The sequence below is a fragment of the Bison bison genome, unplaced genomic scaffold, assembly GCF_000754665.1.
Source record: "Bison bison bison isolate TAMUID 2011002044 unplaced genomic scaffold, Bison_UMD1.0 scf7180017864388, whole genome shotgun sequence".
NCBI lineage: Eukaryota > Metazoa > Chordata > Mammalia > Artiodactyla > Bovidae > Bison > Bison bison.
In genome coordinates this window covers 3,699,453-3,723,955 of record NW_011494960.1, presented here as the reverse complement: position 1 = coordinate 3,723,955, position 24,503 = coordinate 3,699,453, and the positions used below count along the sequence as shown (strand labels likewise).

At 41.3% G+C, this 24,503-nt stretch overlaps 1 protein-coding gene across 1 annotated transcript in view; it reads left to right on the top strand.

Annotated features, from left to right (window-relative positions):
* NELL1 (NEL-like 1 (chicken)) overlaps window positions 1–24,503 on the top strand; it is a 1,067,650-nt gene that overhangs the window by 505,871 nt on the left and 537,276 nt on the right. The window contains exon 13 of the mRNA XM_010858409.1: window positions 22,723–22,848. Coding sequence (XP_010856711.1) covers window positions 22,723–22,848 — 126 coding nt within the window. The remainder of the gene's footprint in view (window positions 1–22,722; window positions 22,849–24,503) is intronic.

Below are 24,503 nucleotides of genomic sequence, written 5' to 3'. Positions count from 1 at the left end.
GACAGGGATGAGATGGCTGGATGGCATCACTGACTCCATGGATGTGAGTCTGGGTGAACTCCAGGAGTTGGTGATGGACAGGGAGGCCTGGCGTGCTGCAGTTCATGGGGTCGCAAAGAGTTGGACATGACTGAGCAACTGAACTGAACTGAACTGATGCCACCATCTTGAACTGATCCTGTCCCTAGAGGGCAAAGGTTTTAAACAAGTTTTCCATGAGTGTTCAACTAAGAAGCTAGGCAGTAGAAAAAGTGATTGTTATAAGACCAGTTCTTATCTGATCCTATGTCTGATTCTGAATTTTATTTTGTTATTTAAGATGTTCATCATAGGTCTTATTCTTTGCTGCCAATTCATTCAGCCAATTATTTGTCATCCATCACTTATTTTGAAATGTTATTTCACCCATATTTGATAAAAGTTGCTGCGTATCATAGGTTTTAAGGACATGGAAATGTTCCTAAGATAACTTCTCTGTTTGGAAAAAAAAGCCATTGCAGAAAGGGAGTAGATAATACAGAATAATGACAATATAATGTAAATTTACGAAAGTTAAGTTTCTGGAAGTTGAGGAGACAGAGTGATTCTTCTACCAGGGTAGATCCTGAGTCAGGAGTATATACAGGACATCACTGGGGAGTCAGTGGAAACATAGAGAATGAGATGCAGGTCGTTTTGTGGAGTGAAACTTGAGACGGGCTCTGTATGATGAACATCTGTTTGCTAATGGTATGTGGGGGCAGGTGTTGGATGCACAAACTTTTGGATGTACTGTACAGCATGGGGAATAGAGCTAATATTTTGTGAATGGAAAATAACTTTTAAAAATTGCATACAAATTTTAAAAAGTAATAGGACTGGTGAGCAGAACATCCCAAGTTAAGGGAACAGCTTGAGAGGTTGCCTTGTAAATTCCAAGGTGAGATGGTTTGTTTTGTTTCTACTTGTTTAACCATAATATTTATGGAATAGCTTTATCACTCTCTTGGTTCAAGTCTGTTACTAAGACTCTGGTTCAGAGTTTTGGTCAGTAGCACTTTAGGTTTTATTGACAAGTTAGGCAGACTAGAAATATCCATGGGAAGCAGGAATGAAGTAAGATATGGTTCTAGCAACAATTAAATGAGTTAATAATGTAAAGAGCAGCTGAGAAGATTTCTGGCACACAGAAGTACTGTGTCCCATCAATAATAATGATGATGACAACGACGATGATGATGTCAGCTTCCTAGAGAGAATGGGAAAAAAACCAAGACCCGTCTGCATCTCAGGCACAACTCTAGGCAATTTATGTACTCAATCAATTCTTAAGAATCAGCCCAATTTGTTTATTTCTATAAAATAATCCTTTTGTAGGAAAGATCACATAGCAAGATATAGAAGGAGGTCTACATTTAGATCTATTTGTCTGTCATTACTATTTATCATGCAGAGCTCTGATAGCTGGAGAGCGTGGTGGTGGGCAGTCAGTGTGGAGGTTTGGGACCTGGGAGGCCCAGGAGTAGGTCTAATGTGAGGGTAACTAAAAGCAAAGATACAACTAGAAAAGACTCACTATAGAAGTGTAGGCAGGCGGGTGGTTCTCTTGAGAGTGGCCTGGTGAGATCAGACTAGAGAAGAGGCACCTCGGAGTCTGAGGCATGAATCTTGTTTCTCATGAGTTGTGAGAGCAAGGGCAAGGGGGCAGTGGTGTACTGGTCAATGTTAAATGTTGGTTCAGGGACCAGGGGAGCAGGGGGCCTGATGTGTAGAGTTTATTGATGTCCATACTTTAAGTACAACCACTCAGCAGCCACTAGGGAGCCGCTGACTGGATTTGGGAAGATATGACCATAGCCCTCTCTCATGAACTCATTCAAAGTAGCAACAGCATCACACCACCAAAAGCAGGGCCCCAGCTCCAGAACCTAGATGATAAACTGCGGTGGTTATCCTGTAACCCACAAATGTCGCCTTTCACAACCCAGGTAGTGTCATCTTGGGGGTTTGTGTAGCTGTCATGATGCAGTCACCTCTAGTTTTTGCCTCCCCCTTGGCCCCAAAGAACTCCCTAGCATTTAATTTGGTCCCCAGCAAAGGATGTACTTGGTGGCTGAACATATGCATCTGGCTTTTGGCAGTGCCTGAGAGCATCCCCTGGGCTGCTGTAGCCACACCACCTCTATCTCCATCATCTTTACCCACCGCAGGAGCTGCCAGGTCTTCCTGCTGGTTGTCCTCGTGTCCTCTCCTTCCAGTCCTAGTCTGTGCCCTTTGAGCTGATTCTTCTTTCTGTCTGTCCTTTCCGCCGCCCCCCCCCCCCACACACCGGCCAATCGCACTGTGTTTTCCTCCCATCCTACCACATCCTCAAACTCTTTACAGAGTGACGTCCTTCCATCGCTGCACCTCCAGGAGTTCCTTTGGGGATTCAGCCCTCCTACAGCTCTCTAAGCATAGGCTGTGTTTTCTTGTACCTCGTGTGCCTTGGAGGCCAGCGGTGACATCAGCTTCTCCAAAGATAGCTTTGCTGCATCTAGAGTCACTTCTTTCTTCTCCATAACAAAGCCTTTTCTATTTTGAAACCCTAGCCATCTGCTCCTGACACCTGCTCTCACTCCTAGCTGCCGTTGGTGACACATCTCCCAGCCACTGCCCCTCACTCACGGAAGCCTTGGATACCTAGCTGCTACGGCTTCATCTCCATGCTGACCTGTGTCCTCATTCTGGGGAAAAGACTTGCCTTGAAGATCTTTATCTTTGGGAGCACAATCACCTTTGCTCCCATACCACTTCATTACGCTCTTGACTTTGCCATCTCTTAACTGCTCTGTCCCTAAAACCATCAGCTCCTATTCCTGACTGGTTGATCTTTCAGTCTCAAGCTTGTACACATTCTTTCTCCACTTACCAAACCACTGCAGCCAGACTTCTACCCTCAGTCCTAAAGGTGTGCTGTTCTTTTAGTGTATATATTTAATGTTTATTTATTTGGCTGCATTGGATCTTAGTTGCAGCGCACAACTTCTTCCTTGCAGCTGTGGGATCTTTTGCTGCAGCACACAGGCTCTCTAGTTGTGATTCAGAGACTCTGGAGCTGGGGCTTAGTTGCCCCCAAAAGGGATTGAACCCGTGTCCCCTGCATTAGAAGGCAGATTCTCAACCACTGGACCACCAGGGAAATCCCTGGTGCTGTTCTTAACATGATCATTGATGTTCTCCTGCCAGCATCATCTTCTACACATTTCCAGAATGATCTTTTTTTTAAATTATTTTTAATTGGAGGATAATTGCTTTACAATGTTGTGCTTGTTTCTGCCATAGTGTAACATGAATCAGCCATAAGTATACATATGTCCCCTCCCTCTGTGGCCTCCCACCCACCCACCCCATCCCGTCTCTCTGTGTTGTCGCAGAGTACTGGATTGAACTCCCTGCTTTAATCAGCAACTTCCCATCAATTATCTGTTTTATATGTGGTAAGGTATATGTTTCAATGTTACTCTCTCAATTAGTCCCACCCTCTCCTTCTCCAGCTGTGTCTGCAAGTCTGTTCTCCATGTCTCCATTCCTATTCCTGCCCTGTATATAGGTTCATCAATGCCATTTTTCTAGATTCCATACATAGGCGTTAATATATGGTATATGTTTTTCTCTTTCTGACTCACTTCACTCTGTATAACAGGCTCTAGGTTCATCCACCTCACTAGATCTGAGCAACTGAATTTGTTTTTATGGTTGAGTGACACAGAATGATCTTTTAAAAATGTATCAGTGATCATGTTATTCTCGATGTTAAAACACTAATAAATCTGTTGCTCTACTTATTCATTTACAGATCTACAACACTGAACTAAGTCCATAATCACCGTTCTCAATAGATGTGTAATATGGCAAAACCAATACAATATTGTAAAGTTAAAAAAAAAAAGAATGAAATAAAAAATTGTCAACTTTTTTGCTCAAAAAATTCCTGTCTCAAGCAGTATCTTGTGTCTTCACATAGAGCTTAGTCCCCTTGATTCAGGACTGAAGTGCCGACCCCAGGTGTGGTGCGCAAGGCCTGTCCTGTCTGACCTGTGCTTACCTTCCTCCTGCTTGCCTTAGTTCTGTTTGGTTTCTACACGCCCTTTCAGTTCTGTGAATTCAGCTTCACAGATGCATCTCCTTCACATCCTGGGCCTTTCCTCTTGGTAATCCTTCTGGCAGGGTTTCCTGTCCTTTCCTTTCTTACCTTTTCCCTTATCAATGTGTGGACATTTCTTTTATGATAGCTCATATCCACCCTTTGCAGGAGAAAGTTGCTCATGACCTCCTTGTGGCTGCTCCAGGCATATTTCCTTCAAAGTGCCTTCAACCTCAGCGTCCTTCTTTGTTTATGCTTTGGTCCCCTCTTATTCACTGTGGACACCCTGCACAAGCTGGTCTCACCCCTGTCACCACACCACTCATCAGAGTCCCTGGCCCTTGAGCTTCTGAAGGCAGACTGAGCACGCTAGGACTGGACTGGGGCAGAGGCAAGCACTTTCACCCTCAGGAACCCACAGAGAAAACACCCACCCTACCCTGTCCGCCCACCTGGAATAGGGCTGCAGTTCTTGGAAAGACCAGTAGTCATTTTTTTTTCTTTAAATTTATTTTTAATTGATTGATGATTGCTTTACAATATTGGTTTGATTTCTGTCATGTATCAACATGAATTAACCATAGGTGTACATATGTCTGTTCCCTCTTGAATCTCCCTCCCAGCCACTAGGCATTTTTAATGTCTTTTTAGAGAGCCCTGGTGAAAATGAAAGTCACTCAGTCATGTCCGACTCTTTGCAACCCCATGGATTGTAGCCTGCCTGGCTCCTCTGTCCCTGGAATTCTCCAGGCAAGAGTACTGGAGTGAGTTGCCATTCCCTTCTTCAGGGGAATCTTCCTGACGCAGGGATTGAACGCAGGTCTCCTGCATTGCAGGCAGATTCTTTACCATCTGAGCCACCACGTAAAAGCATTGTCACCTTAAATTAGGTGCCCCAGTGACTACAGTGTGTAAGACCCCGAGGAGGAGGGGTCTGTCATTGATTGAGCTCTGGCCTTCTTTCTTCCTCCAGCTTTTCTCCTCAGTAAATGTTTTTAGATACACATTTCATAATCAGTGCCTCCCAATTCCATCTCCATCCCCCTTTCTCTTTATTCTGTGGAGGGGGTTGTATTTTAAAATTTTAAACTTTGTTTACAACTCTCAGGCATATCTTTGAATTAGATCTCATGTATAAGGGCTTCCCTAGTGGCTCAGAGGTGAAGAATCCGCCTGTAATGCAGGAGATGTGGGTTTGATCCCTGGGTTGGGAAGATTCCTTGCAGTAGAACATGGCAACCCACTCCAGTATTCTTGCCTGGAGAATCCCATGGACAGAGGAGCCTGAAGGTCTACAGTCCATAGGGTCACAAAGAGTTAGACATGACTGAAGCAGCAAAGCACACACAGACGTATATCTAAAAGGAGGGATTTCAGCATGTTTTTAACCTCACAGAGATACTGTTGTTATTATTAAATTATGAATATTTAAATTTTATTTTTCTAAGATTAAGTTCATTTTTGTAAGGTAGGAAGACCAATTCATCTTTGTTATCAACCTTTTATTTAGTGAGCAATCTGCTCTTCTTAAAGGAGGTTTCAACTTAAAAGTCTTAAGTTCTGAAGTTTTCAGCTTACAAATTTTTGGACTTCCCTGGCAGTCAGTGGTTAATTAAGACTCCATGCTTCCACCACAAGGGGCATAGGTTTGATCCATGGTCAAAGAAATAAGACCCTATATGCCACATGGTATGGCCAGAGATTAAAAAAAAATTAAAAATATTTAAACGTAGACATTTTAATTTTTCAGTCTATTGGAAAAAGGCATTACATCACACACACACACACACACCCACCCCACCATCTCCCCAGCAGATTGACTGTCCATGCCATCGTGTAGTCCCAGGAGCTGCTCTCAGGAGGAAAAGAAAAGTGAGTTAGCCTGAGCAGGGGGTGACAGTCCTGCTGTGGTGATAGGGCGTGGGGAGCTGCAGGGCCAGGAGGAAGGGCGTGACTGCCTCTTCTCATCGTTGGACGAACAAGTCAAGGAGCATTGGCTGGTTTAATGGGGGAGCCACTGGAAGGCAGAGGACGCTGATTTGAGCCTCTTCCCTTCGGCTTGGATTCCGCCAAGGCTGGCTAGAGAGGAGAGCTAGACCTGGCAGCCTGTCAAGAATGTGCCTTTGAAGCCAAAAAAGTGAGAAGAGACAGCCAAAGATATCAAGGTCCAAGACACTGGACAGGGTGCATGTGTGTATCACTCACGCCATCTCACCAAACCTGCACGAGAACACTCTGCTCCTCAGATGTGGAAGCCCAGTTCAGAGACCGTCGGTAACTGTGCAGAGTAACTCTCATCCGTAGTGAAGCTGGGCTTTCAACTCACATCAGCCACATGGCTTTCTTTCTAGCTCTGTGACATTCAGCTGCTCAGGAGCTTAGCTGGTTTTGTCTCTCCTGAGGAAGGAGAAATACAGGTTTGGGATTGTCCTTCTTCCCCTTTTTTTCAAATAGCTTTATTGATATTCCCACACCATACAAAATTACATTGTTTTGCAAATTGTGCTAAATTTTTTTTAACATTTTCTTTGACCATAACACTGGGCATTTTAACCGTTTTAGGGTGTACATTTCATGGTGTGAATTGCATTCACAAAGTGGTGCAACCATCAATCACTACTATGCACTTACGAAACTTTGTCATCACCCAGCAGAACTCTAACCATTAAGCCATGACTACTCTGTCCTCCCTCTCTTCTCCCATCCCCTGGTAAACATCTCATCTCAGTGTAGCCAGAACTGTTTGGTGCAGGAAAACAGTTCATTGGTTCCTCAAAAACCTCAGCATAAAATTACCAATTGTTCAGTTGTGTCTGATTCTTTGCAACCTCATGGACTGCAGCACGCCAGGCTTCCCTGTCCATCACCAACTCCTAGAGCTTGTTCAAGCTCATGTCCATTGAGTCAGTGATGCCATCCAGCCATCTCATCCTCTGTCGTCCCCTTCTCCTCCTGCCTTGAGTCTTTCCCAGCATCAGGGTCTTTTCTAATTACCAGATGGCCCCACAGTTCCTCTCCTAGATTCCTACCTAAAGTTGTTGAAACCAGATACTTGAACAGATACTTGTACACCAGAGTTCATTGAAGCATTATTCACCCCTGCTGAAAGGTAGACGGTTCTTTTTCTTTTTCATCCCAACCAATGCCTAATCCACCTCTTTACTGTAGCAAGTCTGCTTAAATCTTGTCTTTATAGCAATACAGGGGTGTTGACTATACTGTGCTGTGCACTTTTCGTCAAGACTTAATTTGTCTTATTACCAGAAGTCTGACCTCTTTACCCACTTTTTTTCCATCCCTTCCCCTCTGGCAAGATCTGTTCTATGAGTTTGGATTTTTATTTCAGATTCCATATATAAGTGAGATCATATGGTATTTTCTTTCTCTGTCTGACTTATTTAGCATAATGCCTTTGAAGTTCCCCATCCATGTTGTCACATAGGGCAAAGCTTTCTTCTTTATAGCTGAATAATATTACTCTGTGTGTGTTTGTATGTATCACATTTTCTTTATCCTTGTATCTATTGATGAACACTCGTTTCCATGTCTTGGCTGTTGTAAATAATGCTTCAATAAACATAGGAATGTGTATACCTTTCTGAGACAGTGGTTTTTATTTCCTTTGGATAAATACGCAGAAGTGGAATTGCTGAGTCATATGGTAGTTCTAGTTTGAATTTTGAAAGGGACCTTCATACTGATTTCCACAGTGGCTGCACCAATCTACGTTCCCATCAATAACGGGGAAGGGCTTCCTTCTCTTCACGCGTTTTTGTTTGCTTGGTTTTCTCTTGTGTTTTGGAAGATATCCCTTCTGACACACATGCGGTGATCGCTCGGTGTGGTTTTGATTCACATTTACCTGATGATTAGGGATGTCGAGTACCTTTCATGTAACTCTTGTCCATTTGTATATCTTCTTTGGAAAAAATGTCTCTTCAGATCTATTTTTTTAAATCAGATTTCTTGACTTTATTGAACTGTATGAGTTATTGTATATTTTGCATATTAAGCCCTTATTTGTTTTATGATTTGCAAATATTTTCTCCTGTGCAGCAGATTGCCTTTTCATTTTGTTGAAGGCTTCCTTTGCTGTACAGAAGCTTTTTAATTTGATGTAGGGTTTAATTCTGTTTTTTATATTGAACTTTTAAGTTAGATGTTATCCCTGAATGGAGACAGTTCAGTATAGGGCAATGTGTGTTCACTGTGTTTTTATTGTCAGCCCCCTAAGGTGTCTTTTAGACATTTTTTCCTTATCATTTTCTCATGAAAATTTAATACCAGAGATATACTATATATCTGCTCCTGTGCTGTGGCCCTTTGGAGAATCACGAACTTTTAAAATAGCTAAGATTTTTTTCACTCTGCCAAGAGCCAGTTTTTCATCCCCTTGTAAGTGAAATCACTCTGGTTGAGAGTGAGGGTGTGGAGGTTAAAGTACTGCCTTGGGAGCCAGGGCTGCCTGGACTTGTGTTCCAGCTCTGCCCACTCCTTGCTGGCTGACCTTGGGCAAGTTGCTCAGTCCTCCATCCCTCAGTTTCCTCATCTGCTGACTTGGAAATACTGAAAAACCTGCTTCAAAGGGTTATTATAAGAATTCAATGAGTTAATAAACATAGGCCTGTGCCTGCTACTTAGAAATTGTTCAGGTTAGTTCAATTGCTCAGTCGTGTCTGACTCTTTGCAACACCATGGACTGCAGCACGTCAGGCTTCCCTGTCCATCCTCAACTCCCAGAGCTTGCTCAAACTTGTGTCCATAGAGTCGGTCATGCCGTCCAACCATCTCATCATCTGTCATCCCCTTATCCTCCTACCCTCAATTTTTCCCAGCATCAGGGTCTTTTCAAATGAGTCAGTTCTTCACATTAGGTGGCCAAAGGATTGGAGCTTCGGCTTCATCATCAGTCCTTCCAATGAATATTCAGACTGATTTCCTTTAGGATGGACTGGCTGGATCTCCTTGCAGTCCAAGGGACTCTCAAGAATCTTCTCCAAAACTACAGTTCAAAACCATTAGTTCTTTGCTGCTCAGTTTTCTTTATGGTCTAAACTCTCACATCCATACATGACCACTGGAAAAACCATAGGTTTGACTAGATGGACCTTTGTTGGCAAAGTAATGTCTCTGCTTGTGAATATTCTGTCTAGGTTGGTCATAACTTTTCTTCCAAGAAACAAGTGTCTTTTAATTTCATGGTTGAAATCACCATCTGCAGTGATTTTGGAGTCCACGAAAATAAAATCTGTCATTGTTTCCATTGTTTCTCCATCTATTTGCCATGAAATGATGGAACCGGATGCCATAATCTTAGTTTTTTTCAAAATGTTAGCTGTTATTACTTTTTAAAGGTTTTTCCATTTAAAAATAGTTCAAATGGTAGAAATTAACATAATGTAAAACAATTATCCTCTTGTTAAAAATAAATAAATTTTTTTAAAATTAAAAAAGTAAAAATAGTTCAAGACCAGTGCACTGTATGGAAATCTGATTCTCTTCCATTTCCTTTCTTTTGAATGGTGTTTTCATTGTACATTTGGATTGTGTTATCAGAAGAAAGTGGATTATGAGTCATTATTTTGTGGGTTTTTTCCCTCTTTTCTCCTCATCTGTTTATTTTTGTAGTTTTTCAGCAATCACAATTCATAGGGTTCTGGACTTGGTGATTTTAAGAACCAGTTTAAACACTTTATCATTTTGGGTTTCCTAGTTCATGTTTCATATAGAGAAAATGGATTCAGTCTGATGTATAAAAATTTGGAGTGGTGAATAATGTTGGTTTCATTTCAAAAATATTGTTTCGTTGAAGGAATCTCTTCCGAGGAGGGAAAGTCCACAGAAAAGAAGCTGTTCTTCCTGAGGACATTCAGCTGATTTTCATTCATTACACAGATGCTGGTTCATTATAAGGAGCTGGTTTTATGGAACCCCAGTTCCATAAATGTTCATTAATGTGTGCATTAATGACCTGCTCATAGATCCACAGTCTCTGGTTTGTTTGTGGAATTCAGAGCCTGGTAATTAATCACTAGTTAACTTGATGCTCTAGTGAATCAGATCTGAACCTCGGGCACCAAATCATTTATCTTTAAATGACTAAAACCTTTGCACTTTATTTTGACTGCATGGGAAAAGCAGTGAATGAACAATTTGACCAATTGTGACTATAGGGAGTTGCTATTTAATTAATCATGGACAGTGAATAATCTTGATGAGAAAGGGAAAGCTAAGGTTACCCTGTAGAGCGGTAGAATAGATACCAGGGGTTCAAATTCTCTGAGGTCATCTTCTAGCTGTCTAATAACCTTGTGTGTCTTTGTAAAATAAAAAATATTAATATATACCTATCTGTATGGTACTTGTGAGGATGAAATGGATTATACATGTCTAGTGCTTGGTAACTATGTTTGGCACAGAGTAATGATCAATAAATGCTGCCAGTAATTGAGAGATTAGTTGCAACTAAAGGATGCTTTGTTAGTGGTGTTGCACTCTTCCATTTCATTCACTCTTACCTGACTTTCCTTTATCTTTGTAAAGCAGAGAACAGTTGCCCAGAATATCTCCATTTCCCCCAATTTTCAGCCATCCCTGGTAATCACCACTCTATCAATTTCTATGAGGTTGGCTTTTTTAGATCCCACATATAAGTGGTAACATGTGGTATTTGTCTCTCTGTCTGAGACAGAAGCACTTATTTTACTTAGCATAATACTCCCACAGTTCATCCATGTGGTCACAAATGGTAGGAATTCCTGCCTATGGCTAAACAATATTCCTCTGTGTGAGTGTGTGTGTGTGTGTGTGTGAACACTCACATCTTTATTCATTCATCTTTCGATAAATAGTACTAAGTTCTTAGTTATAAGATGAATAAATTCTTGGGATCTAATGTGCAGCATGGTGACTATAGTTAACAATAGTATGTATTTGGAAATTGCTAAGAAAATAGATTTTAAATCTTGTGTCCACAAAAAAATGATAATTATGTGGCCTAAAGGAGGTGTCAGCCAAGGCAGTGGTGGTGATCATTTTGCAATGATAAGTGTATCAAATTTACACATTGTATACCTTAAACAATGTTATATATCAATTATGTCCTCATAAAGCTGAGGGAAAAAGAATTGCCACCCAGTTAAATCAAAGTGATAAGGGAAGGCCATCAGCACTTATGAAGGCATCTTCTTGCCTTCTCAAGATTCATCACAGATATATTTTTGGTGAATTCTTCCTCGGTCGTTTTTGATGGAATTAGCCACTTCTTCTTCGAGTAAGTCATGTTCATGTGACTGCCTCTCCACTGGATTGGGACTGGTTCTGTGTGGTCTGGCTATTTTCACTTAGCATAAAAGCCAGAAGACAAGGACTGCATCCCACTGAGCTTTGGGATCTTGACTGCCTCTGGAATCTAGCAGTCTCTTAGTAGCTCTGGAATTTCCTTTCCCAGTGGTAGGGAGCAGAGTAGGCTGCAGTCCATGGGGTCACCAAGAGTCAGACATGACTGAGCGACTTGACTTTCACTTTTCACTTTCATGCATTGGAGAAGGAAATGGCAACCCACTCCAGTGTTCTTGCCTGGAGAATCCCAGGGACAGGGGAGCCTGGTGGGCTTCTGTCTATGGGGTCACACAGAGTCAGACATGACTGAAGCGACTTAGCAGCAGCAGCAGCAGCAACAGCAACAGCAATGGTGGGGAAGGCACAAGATCTTCATAGCTTCCATAGCTGGCTTACAACTCTTGAGGACACCTCAGACCTTTTTGGAAGCACTCCCTGGTTTTGTTGGTACTGTTGGCTGAAGTGTAGGGTTCAGAAATGGATAGATTCAGGTAGTCTGGGCACAGCCTACAGCTGAAACTGAATTCATCACTTTTCTTTCAGGGTGCTTCTTTCCTTGTAGATGCTCAGCATCACTTTATTGACCCTCTTGAAGGTCAGAAATAGCAGGCTGGGGAAAAAAGTCATGGAGTGGTATCTTACAGTGTTTTTCTGATGTCAGCTAAAAATTGGTATGCTGTGATTCCCTGTGGCACAAAGAGATGTGTTACTTTATGACAGTATTTAATTCTGAAATTGAACCCAGCAGGGGAAAAAAACATCTTAGCATGAATTTGCAAATATCTGACATAGGTATATATGGAAAACACCTTTAAAATGTCAGAAAATGCAACGATCTAACTTCTAGCTTATGATGTATTTAACCTTGTATGAGAAGAGTTCATTACCGTGCATGGGATGACCAAAAGGGTATTTGAATTTTTAACATGCAAATATTTGATCTGGCAGGAAGCATGTTTGTTTGACACATATCTTAGAAGATGATGTAAAAATTCATCTCACCAGGCAACAGAGATATTTAAAGGGTTATTAAATTATCAGTCCATGGGGGCTGTCATAACAAAATGTCATTGACTGGATGGCTTAAACAATGGAAATTTATTCACAGTTCCGGAGGCTGGAAGTCTGAGATCAGGGTTGGGTTCTGCCGAGGGCTCTTTCTGACTTGCGGATGGCTGCCTTCTCCCTGTGGCATCATCTGCTGGAGCAGGAGGGCATGCTTTTTCATGTTGTTGTTCAGTCGCCAAGTCATGTACAACTCTCTGTGACCCCATGGACTGCTGCATGCCAGGCTTCCCTGTCCCTCACCATCTCCTGGAGTTTACCCAAGTTCATGTCCGTTGAGTTGGTGATGCCATCCCTGCTTTTTCATATCTTTTCTTAAAGGGATACTAATCTCATCAGGAGGGCACCACTTTCATGACCTCATCTAAACATACTTTCTCTGCAAGGGCTCCATCTCCAAATGCTGTCACAGTGGAGGTTGGTATATGAACATATGAGTAATTTGTGCAGGGAACACAATTAAGTTCAGAGAAGTTATCTAGATACCTCCTGAGACTGTCTTATTGTTCACTTCCCTTGCCCTCCCCTCCGTTCCCTTCTCCTCCCTCCCCTCCTCTCACTTCCTCTTTTCTTTGCCTTCCTACATTCTCTTTACTTCCCCTCCCTAGTCCTCCTTTCTCCTTCCTTGTCCCCTTCCATTCTTCCTTCCATTCACCTCCTCTCTCACTCTCTCCTCCTCCTCCCCCATCTCTCTGTCATGTCCCCACCTCCCCCACAAGCTACTTGTGATCATGTGCTTCAAGACACAGGCATCTGTGGGTTGAATCTGATAGGCAGATGTGTTTTGCTTGCTTCAAAATATTTGAAAAAAAAAAATGGAGCCATTATTTTAAAAAGTTAAATTAATGCTTGAGAAGACTCTGGGAAATACTGAAGGACAGGGAAGCCAGGCATGGTACAGTCCATGGGGTTGCAAAGAGTTGAACGTGACTTCAGTCATACAGTCAGTTCAGTCGCTCAGTCGTGTCCGACTCTTTGCGACCCATGAATATGACTTAGCAACTGAATAACAACAACAATGTAAGTTCTCTAGAAATATCAGAGATCTAGCCCACAGTCACTGGAGGAGATACTATAAAGTGATGAGTAGACTTTGGAGCCATGCTGCCTGAATTCACATCCTGGCAGTCCAGGTACCATTGGTATATGACCTGAGACAATTGACTATCCATTCCTGTGGCCCTTATTTCTCCTCTGTAAAGTGAAGATAACAGTTCACATTCTTTCTATTGTCTTTCTGCCATTGAGGTTTAGTCTCATTTTTCATGTAACACTGGTCTTGTGCTGTGTTTTTTACCTTGTAAGAGAGAACCATTTCTTTGTTCTTGAAAGTAGGCAAATGAAAGAGATTGATAGAGACAGGGATAGGAGAGAGAGAGAGAGAAAGAAGAGGATTAATTAATATTTTAAGATATATAATATATACCTTATTTTTTTTTGGATGGGACATATTTTACATATTACATATATTTTACATATTACATATATTTTACATGTGTACATAATGTACATATTTTACATTTTACGTATATCTTCTACCTGGCTTCTTCTTCATTTGGTTCATATTTCTATATTCTACAGGCATTTCTCTACTCTTGCTTTAGGAAGAAAACAATAATTATAGAGAATTACATGGAACACTGGATAAAACACTAATTCCAGAGTTAGAAGGCCTTGATTCTGTTACCAGCTCAGTGATTATCTGTGTACCCTTGGGCAAGTCAGAATTCTTTTCAAGGACTTTATTTTCTCATCTGAAAAAGGTCATAATAATTCATATCTTGTCTGCTTCACTGGAGTTTTATAAGTTCAAATCAGAGATCATGTAGGCCCTCATTTGAAAAAAATATTCAGTATGACACAGATGGGAGCATATTGATAGATCTCATATCAATGCCAGTGCTACCATGTTTTCATAACTCATGATTTCTGAAAAGTCAGGAGATTAAAGTCTGGTAGAATTGCTCTGCAAGTAATCTTACTAGTTCCCGGAGGGCTTTTCCAGAGCTGTGCTTTTGTTGGAATATCTGTAACTAGATATGGCTGTTCTTCATTTTCTGGGGACATGCCAACTCAGTTGACACAGGCACCAAGGGGCCGTGTGAAGGTTCAGGTCATCTTACTAGTATTTTCCAGGACTTGTGTCTTGGAAAAGGCAACTGGAACATTTTCAAGCTCATTGAAACAGGAGGGAAAGGGGTGGCCCAAAATAAAATGTTTCGGAGACGGGGTTTAGGATGCATTGTGAGGACAGAAACACCTGAATGTGTCAATAACTTTAGAATCGGGGAAGTCTTTAGATGCTCTCTGGTCCAACTGGTCATTTCATAAATGGAAACACTGATGTCTAGAGAAGTGCCCAGTGCTAAAATTAACTAATAGAAAGAGCAAGAAGAGGGCTTGACTCTTGGCTGCCAATTTAGTGTCTGTGGTTCAACAGAGTGGAGCAAGTTTGCTCCTGGAGTCCCAGAGACCCGGGATGATGTCATAGGTGCTCTCCCTGTCATTTCTGATGCCAAGCCATTGGATGGCTGGGGATAATGAAATGAGACTCACCCAGTCTCAATAAATATTGATTTTCTTTCTTCACTCTGTTTCATTTTTAAATGCTCATAGGAAGTGGACCCCCTTGCCCAACCCACTGCATCTAACCCTCTCTGGGTTGCCTTTTTCTATTCTTAGGCAGCAAATCTGAGTAGATCACACTGTTTTATTTAGAAAATTCTTTGCATTTGCTTCTATCTTTGCTACCCAAGCCTGACGCTCTAATTAAATGATGATGATGATGCCAAATTCAGCTCTGTTTGTTCTGAGTAGTCTTGTACAGATGGAGGCTGGTGATTTGTGAAGAGGCATTATGTCACATCAAATTTCATTTTAAAGTCCGTAAGTATACCTTTTTAAAACAAAAACAAACTGCTTCACTTTCCTGGGGAGGGACATAAATCAGGTACTTTTATTACCTCAGAAAATGAGTGCTAATATTTCAAAGGTGACAAGCAATCTCGAAGAATAAATCACAATTTGAGCCCCATTATACTGGAACTGCTATATACCACAGTGGGGTTTCGAGACGTACAATATTTAATAGAAGATCCAGGCCCCTATGTCACTATTTCTAATCCTAGAGGGGGCCCTTCAGCAGTTTTAAGCATCCTGAGTTAAGGTTGTATCAAGGGTTCCAGCTCAGAGCAGAATTCTACCACCTGTTTTGGGGTCCTGGGTTACTGGAGTCTAAAGTTTGAAAGAGTTAGGGTTTAATTTAAAAGACCCACAGGAATAGTCATGCAGAGTACAGCTTTACTATTTTAACAGAGAGCATCAAACAGAACAAATGCCATGAACATGATGCACAATGACATTCAATTTGGAGATCCGCCTGTTTCCATACATTTCATGGCAGCACCAGGCATGTCGAACACAGTTATAGGCTCGAAAATTTACAGAGAGCTAGAACTGGATCAGGGAGAACAATGCCACATGTGAAGTGAGACTGTGGATTCAAACCCAGGGTTTTACGCTTACGAATTTTATGCTTTGTACAAGTGATCTCAAAATCTCTGAGCCTCAGTTCCTTATCATGACATACATATATCTATCTCCTATAGGAAGAGTCAAATGGAATAAATGGGGTGCTGCAGTGCTACCTGTGGAGTGCCTAACATAGTTTCTGATATGTAGAAATGACAGATTTTGAATATTAACCAGGTGTCAGGGGCTGTTCATAGGTTTACCTTATGAGGTTAGGGACTATTAGCCTCTTTTCATTTTCATATCATCCTGTGCCTAATGATGTATTTTTAGAATTTTGATCCATTCAACCTTCCAGTAGCTAACTTAGCTGTGGTTCTTAGAAAATCTTGCTAGACTGATCTAGACCTTTAGGTTGAGCCTGGCCTTGAGTGTGTTCAACTTCTCCTTTGAGGTTCAGTCTCAGACATAGCTTCTTCTTGCCTCCTGCTGCTGCTACTGCTGCTAAGTCACTTCAGTCGTGTCCGACTCTGTGCGACCCCATAGATGGCAGCCCACCAGGCCCCCGCGTCACTGGGATTCTCCAGGCAAAAACACTGGAGTGGGTTGCCATTTCCCTCTCTAATGCATGAAAGTGAAAAGTGAAAGTGAAGTCACTCAGTCATGTCCAACTCTTCACGCTGCAGCCTACCAGGCTCCTCCGCCCATGGGATTTTCCAGGCAAGAGTACTGGAGTGGGTTGCCATTGCCTTCTCCATCTTGACTCCTGGCTCTGGGTAAATATCAGAGTGGGAAGGACCATTGCTTGCGAGAGGGACCTGCTTTTTAGGCAAAACTCCATCACCACCTGAGCTGTGGTCAGATTTCTTTTCAGGCTTATATTTAAAACCCTCATTGCTTTGGGCTCACTCAGTTTCTCTCTCTGAGTATCAGTTCGTTCTTTAATTGGGGAGTTCTGTTTGTTTATTTTCCTTGATTTGGTAATTTTATAACCTTTTAGGATCTTTTGTCTGTGAACAAAAAGCATTTGGCCTAGGCTCATTTTGAAAAATCTCAGTTGTTTGCTCATTCTTAGGATTTTCTCAAGATATCCCAGCTCTCTAAAGACGTTGATTGTGTTTTGATTCTCTGTATAATCAGATTTGCTTGTGGAGCACTCTTGAGTTCTCTTGAAACTGTCTGCAGGGTTGTGCCTTTCCCTGAGTTTGGAGAGGCAGTCTTTCTTAGGCAGATGTGTTTCTCCTTGTCCCTTGTCCCCATCCTGAAACCAGGGGAGTTGTCAATTCTTTTCTTTCTTCCATCCTCTTGTCTCAAGGGACCCAACCCATGCCTCTAAACATTTTACTTTCTTTGTCTCCCTACCGTTTTTACCAGGAAATGATTTTTATATCTGATGTTTGTATGATAGAAGATAAGCAACAAAGATAAAGTAGTGACAGTTTAATTTTCTGGTACATTTGTCAAATTTTCTGCCTTATTTTATTCTTTTTGTGGCCTTCCTTCGGTTCAGTCTCTGGGTCAGGAAGATCTCCTGGAGAAGGGAATGGCTACCCACTCTAATAGTCTTGCTTGGAGAATTCTATGGACAGAGGAGCCTGGCAGGCTACAGTCCACGGGGTCACAAAGAGTCGGACATGACTGATCAGTGAACACTTTCACTTTCACCAGGAAATCGAAATATGCCAAGGCTGGAATTACCAGTGGTATGAATTGAAAATGAAACGAGCTCAGTGACACATCAGCAGAGCAGCAGGGCTGTGGTGTGGGAGTGGCTCACATAGAGCAAGGGCTGGATAAACCTATGTGGGAAATTCTCCCTGGGATTTCCTAACATCCTCTTTCTGGTTTTTGAAAATATTTCTGTTCAGGGCTTGGCATCCTGTGAAACAAGGTGGTAGCTTGGTTGTTAGCGTCAAAATAAACTCTTTATGGCTGAATAACTCCTTCAAATCCAGATGAGGCTGCTGCCTCTCAATAGTTATGCAGTGGCCTGAGGGAAATGAGCTAGGAGTTTCTCTGTGGGAGGAGCCGATAAGGGTCCATAACAGAGAAACGTTTATTCTCATCAGTGGCCTGATTGGCAGCTGTGGCCCATAGGCTGAAGACTGCATTGCCTCTAAGGCAAGTCCTGACTAGTTCCTCATCTTAAAAAATGGCTAGGCATCCTAGCAGTATAGAATGAGATCACTGTAGCTGCATCTCTGTGAGTAAAATACCAGTGTGATTTAGCCTTCAGCTTGCCCTGCTCCAATCTATTCTCTTCACTGCAGCCGAGCTATAGTTTAAAAACAGAAATTGGACTTTGTCACCACCATGATTTAAGCCCAGGCTCCTTCATGTGGCCTCCAGAACCCAGCAGAGGTGGCCCAAGCTCATCTTTCCAGTTTGTCTTCAAATAGGCAAAGTTCCCTTCTCTGAATTCTGTTCATTCTTCCCTATCTGGTGTGTTATTTTTCTCCCCTTCACCTGTTTCATTGCTATTTCAGGTCTTGGATGAACAGTCACTTCTATAGAGAGTCCATCTTTCAACTTCTCAGACTAGGTCAAATCCCCGTTAAATGATCTCACATTATTGGTAGAACACCTAAGTTCCGCTCAGTATCTTGCCAGGCTGTGAGGTCTATGATGGTGTTTTATTCATCACTTTGCCTTTAAAAGCATAGTAGAGGGCTAATTAGTGTTCTTTGAATGTACAGACTAAATGGTCCTCTCCCTTTATAACTCTGTAAAGACAAAAAGTTTAGGCTCTGCAGTTTTCCTTCTGTTTCCTCATCTCCATTCTCAAAGCTGAATTTCTGTTCATCTTTCAAGATCAAATTTAATGATCTCCATTGCAGTGCTTCTCATGGTCATTCTCTGTACTGGATAGGGTAGACTCAATGGCTTAAATTAACAAAAGCATATTTCTAGGTCATGCAACATGTCCATCATGCTAGTCTGGTGACCTGCTCCTCAGGGACGCAGGCTGAAAGAGCTTCCATTTCTGTGCTTCTATAATTTCCAAGACAGGAAGAAGGAAATGTGATAAATCTGATGCTGGCCCTTAATCTTTCTACCTCAAGGTGGTAGGCTTGTCAGATTCATGCTTGGAAGAGGATGAGAAAGTACAGTTGAATTATTTGCTCAGTAGGAGGAAATCTGGTAATATACTGGATGAGATGTGCTAATGCAGACCAGCCCCCTCTTATATCTGGCTTTTCTTGGTCTCTCAACCCCTCACTTACAATGATCTATTCTTCTACTCTCACATGGTCAAATAAAAGATCTTGTAATCAGCAACAACTAAATCACCTTTGACATCTTAGTGTCAAGCACATCACTCTGTAACTCCATCTTCTGCCTTTCCAGCTCACACACTGTAGTACTCACACTGGAATCATTTCTGCCTCCCTCAGGAGTCCTACTGAAGTTAGGGTTCCCTGGGAAGCAAACTCTGAGATGGAGACTGACATGCAGGAAGCTTAATAGGGATGCAATGCCTATGGAGGAAGGGAAAGATACAGAATTGCGCAGAGGGAGGGGTTAGCTGAATCTCACTGAGTGCTCTGAACCTGGTATAATCTTTCACAATTATCTTAAGTTACTGTTAAGGAGAACCATCCTTCAGTGAAGGTTGTCCTCAGGGTGGGGGTGTGACTAAGGGTGAGGCAGCTCACATAAGTCAAGGACAGTTTTCCTCAAAAGCTAACAGTTGAAAATTTGTAGCAGGCAGTACTTCCAGCGGCTGGGGGAACAAGTTCTTTAGCTTTGAGCTGGGCAGTGCATTTCAATTCCCTCTTGTCCTCACTTTCCTTAATAACTGCGATTCCTTGGCATCTCAGGATCATCAGCTCTTTTCTTGCAACATCAGTTCCCTTGTTTCTCATTTTAATCTATCCTGTTTGTTCAAAAACTCATCTTTGGGTACACCTCTTTCCCACTACCCTGCCCCTTCCCCAGGTATCTGGGTGCATCTGGAGTGAAGCACATGGCCACACTGACTGCTCTCACTTAGCATTTATGGTCACAGGTCACATGTGCCTCTGTAGCCACCTACTATACTCTCTAGTAAATGGTTTCCTTCTTTCCACTTCCCTGGTGGCTCAGATGGTAAACTGTCTGCCTACAATGCGGGAGACCTGGGTTCAATCCCTGGGTCGGGAAGATCTCCTGGAGAAGGAAATGGCAACCCACTCCAGTATTCTTGCCTGGAAAATCTCATGGACGAAGGAGCCTGGTAGGCTACTGTCCATGGGGTCACAGAGTCTGACACAACTGAGCGACTTCACTTTCCCCAAATGATGACTTCGTACCTTCCCCCCCCTCTTTAAACATCTAGTACCACCTTCTTCTCCTAATTCTCAGATGTTACTCTCTCATTTCACTGAGAAAATTAAAAAACAAGCAAAGGAACATTACTTCTTCTTTCCACCACCAAATATACCAACTTTATTCCCTTATCTGTTAGTTTCATTTTTGTTGTAAAAATGACTTGCTCCATCTGTGGACTGGAACTCAACTCCTCTTGTCTCCTCCAAGACTTTACTCCTGCAGAAATCTGCTCTCATTCTTTTTGTCTTTAATGAGTCTGTTGCAATATTATGTCTGTTTATGTTTTGATTTTTTTGGCTCTGAGGCATGTGGGGTCTTACCTCCCTGACCAGGGATTGAACCTACACCCCCTGCATTGGAAGACAAAGTCTTAACCAGTGGACCATCAGGGAAATCCCTGCTGTCTCTTCTATAATGTCAGTTTTCTTCACTAGTGTTGAATCATGTCCAACTGTGTGTAAACATTCTGTGATCTTTTCCAGAACGGTCTTTAAACAAGACTGTCTTTAAATATGGAGTCTCCCTAGAGCTACGACAGTTTTTCTTCTCTTGATGGCAAAATATCTCAAAAAGTTTCCCTTGTTTTTCTGTCTCCTTCATCTTTCCTTCTTTCTTTAATTGACTCCACTTTCCCCAAACTTCTCTTAACAGCTCAAGGGCAACAATGAACTTCTTGCCAAATCAAAACGTTAATTCTGTCTCTATCTTATTCAACTTTTTCAGCATCAGGTGACAAACCTAACCATTATTCCTTTCTTGAAACACTTTTCCTCTTGACTTTTATGATATTCATTCTTCTGTAAAGCAAAATGCTTTAATGATGTAAGGAACCGACTTATTTAAGAATTCTATTGCCTTGAGTGCCAGAAAGATCTGAAGCACCTCTAATGATTTCATGCAGTTACTATCCTATCCCAAATTTTTGGGAGAGTCCCTTCCACACCCAAGCTTGATGTACTCATATATTATACAATTTTTATATTCCTGTTGGCTATTTGTTTTGAAAGCTCATGATACTGTGCATGTAGAATTATTGATTGCCTGAATTCTTTCACTAAGTTTTGATGTTTGTTTCTTAAATTTATGGAAGTCTTGCTGACTGTCTTCTTTCAGAGCCTCAGTTAACTTTCAAGTATAGGTTAACAGATCTTTAGTACTGAAAAGAATCTGATATTATTTTGGGGTGTTTTATTTAGGAAATAAATCCATCTACATTTATTTTTAAAGTAAATAAATGAGTTTTCAGTGCACAGAAATGCAGTTTCTGTGCATGAAGATTACTAGGATTTCAGTGATTATCTTAGTCGTAATGCTACATTTGACTAGTGATCATTTTCAGAGTGCTTTCATGAGGTAAATCATAGTAAATAAGAGTCAGACTTTTGATTTCAAATTGTGGATATAGTGTGTTCTTACAGGATGACTTAATGCCAAACATTTAACTTCTCTAAGCCTCAGTCTAGACTTTAGAATGATGGTAGTGCTGTACTTCACTCACGGAATTGTATGTGGGTAAATTAGATGGCACACTGAAAGATATAGAGCAGTAGGTTCAGAAGAAACCATTATGATGAGGGTCATCTGCTAGTAGTTAACCAGACTGGAGCTAGAGCTTGTATTGGCTGTTTTGGATTCCCACAATGTTTTTATTCTTCTCTCTCCCAGGCCATCACACATTAGCAGTCTGAGTAAAATAAATGTAAACCCATGTTTTAAAACATAAACTCTAGAAAAGACTAAACTCTATGCTTATGGTTGTAGGTTATCTTAATTCTTATCATGAACTTTTTATGAGACAGAAGGTGATGCTCTGATCTCCATTCCAAAGAGAAAAAGATCTTTTTTGTTGAATCATTCCATTATTCTGTGACATGGGATGTATCTCCAGGTCAAGCGATGAAAGACATTCATTTTCATTAGACAGCAGTTGCTGTCTATATTCATAGTACAACATGGGAGAAAGTGGCTCCACAATCATTTTGTACCAGATGGATTAAAGCAAGTATTAGTAAGAAAAACAAGCAGAGAGAGGCTGAATTCTCTTGATCTCTCTGATGAAAGCCACACTGTGTACAGTGGACAACTAATGAATATTCATTGGTGTCAATGCCTGGACACAGAACTCCTTGATTTGGGACATTGAAGCATCCTTTTTGGTGAAAGAGTAATAATAGATTCAGTCTTCAAGCTTCTTGAGTTCTTCACTGTTGTGTCCCACCATGCATCTTTCTAGAAAGATTTTCGGCTTTAGACGGAATCTGCTACACCAGCTGAAATTTGCGCTTAAGCTTTGGTGCTAATGCATCTTGCTTTTTCTCTTACCTTCCATGGGCATTCATCTTTTCTAATTTCATTGTCAGATGATCACATTCTAGTTCAGTCATTCATCTAACTGTGTTATTGCTTCTTTTTTTTTTCTTCTTCTTCAGATATTGATGAGTGTGCAGCTAAGATGCATTACTGTCATGCCAACACTGTATGTGTCAACCTGCCCGGATTATATCGCTGTGACTGTGTCCCAGGGTACATTCGTGTGGATGACTTCTCTTGTACAGGTGAGTGCTAAGAAGCAGTGTTGCTTTTCTGATTCAATCCTTCTCTGCATCATATCTGTGTTGTTTCACTTAGCTCCAAGTACACTAATACTATTTTTACCAAACTAACTCTTCTCTTTAATTATCTTACCATCAAGATTTTTTGAAAAAAAAAAATATAATTTAAGTCTGCATAATTTATTTCCACTCTTGTTATGTCTGTCTCTGTATGTGTGCATGCATACATTCGTATATGGTTTGATTTTGAAGTCTCAGTTGCCTATGGTAACATTGAAGGACTTAGAGATTCCTTTTCCAAAAAGAGAAAAGTATCAACTATTCTCCTTTCATCAAGGTGAAATGTTTTTGTATCTGAGAAAATGTACTTTGTTTTCACTGGGAAGGACAAGAGCTTAAAGTATGCAAGAGTGCCTAGTGGGCGGGATTGGGTCTATGGGGGGTCACTCAAGACTTTTCACTGACATATTGTTAGTTTCTCCTCTCTTCTCCCTTCATCACACTGGGCTGTCAGCCCTAAACTGGAATGCCAGGCATTGTGGTTGGTGTCTATGTGTGAGCAGTGCTAGCTTGTGGGCATTTGGTTTGAGGTTCCATTAGCATTTAAGTCATGAATATGCAGACATGAGCAGTCAGTTGGCTAGGATACGAGAAGGTTCTGATTGTGTCTTCTTTTGGGTGAAATGTGTTTAAATGCCTGATCTGTAACCTGTAAAAAAAGGACTCCTTGAATATAAGATTTCAGTCATGGTGTGTATTTCTCTGACTCTTGTATCTTTCTCTTGGTCCTAATGACTTTGGTATATAAACAATGATTTCTTCACTCACAATGGAATGGTACTCATTTCTAAATATTTTGTGTTTTGAATGACCCTTCCAAAAGTACAAAAAGTTACAAAAGTTTGAGAAGTATGTTTGTATCTCCAAATACTTTTACTCTTGTTTGTTGTATTAATAATATTTTAAAGTTACTGTTCTTTGGCTAAAAGGACTAGTGATTTCAGATTGATGTGGTTTCTGACTCCCACAGTTGGTCATGTCTAATTATCTGTCTTTTACATGATTTTCTTACAAGAAAATCCCTGGAGAAAAAGAGATTTCATAAATACTATGCTGAGGCATAAATGTTTTAAGAGGGCAAAACTCCTGTGGACCTGTCAACAAACAATTGAGAAATCTGTGATGTTCTAGATGACTACTACTCTGTTCTCATTAGTCTATCCCTGGTCCTAACTTACGGTAGTTCTGACATTAGGCAGAGGCAGCGAATTGCCTCCCAACACACTGCACCTTATCATGCAGCCCAGACCTAATTAAGGCACTGCTGGGTGGAAATTATATGAGAATCCATAACACCTCTGCTCTTACTTTGTCATGGAAGGAGGAAGGCAAGAGCTGGTACTTATTGAAGGCCTATTAAAGACAGGGTGACAATATACAGCCTTGATGTACTCCTTTTCCTATTTGGAACCAGTACATCATGAGAAACGCTGGACTGGAAGAAACACAAGCTGGAATCAAGATTGCCGGGAGAAATATCAATAACCTCAGATATGCAGATGACACCACCCTTATGGCAGAAAGTGAAGAGGAACTCAAAAGCCTCTTGATGAAAGTGAAAGTGGAGAGTGAAAAAGTTGGCTTAAAGCTCAACATTC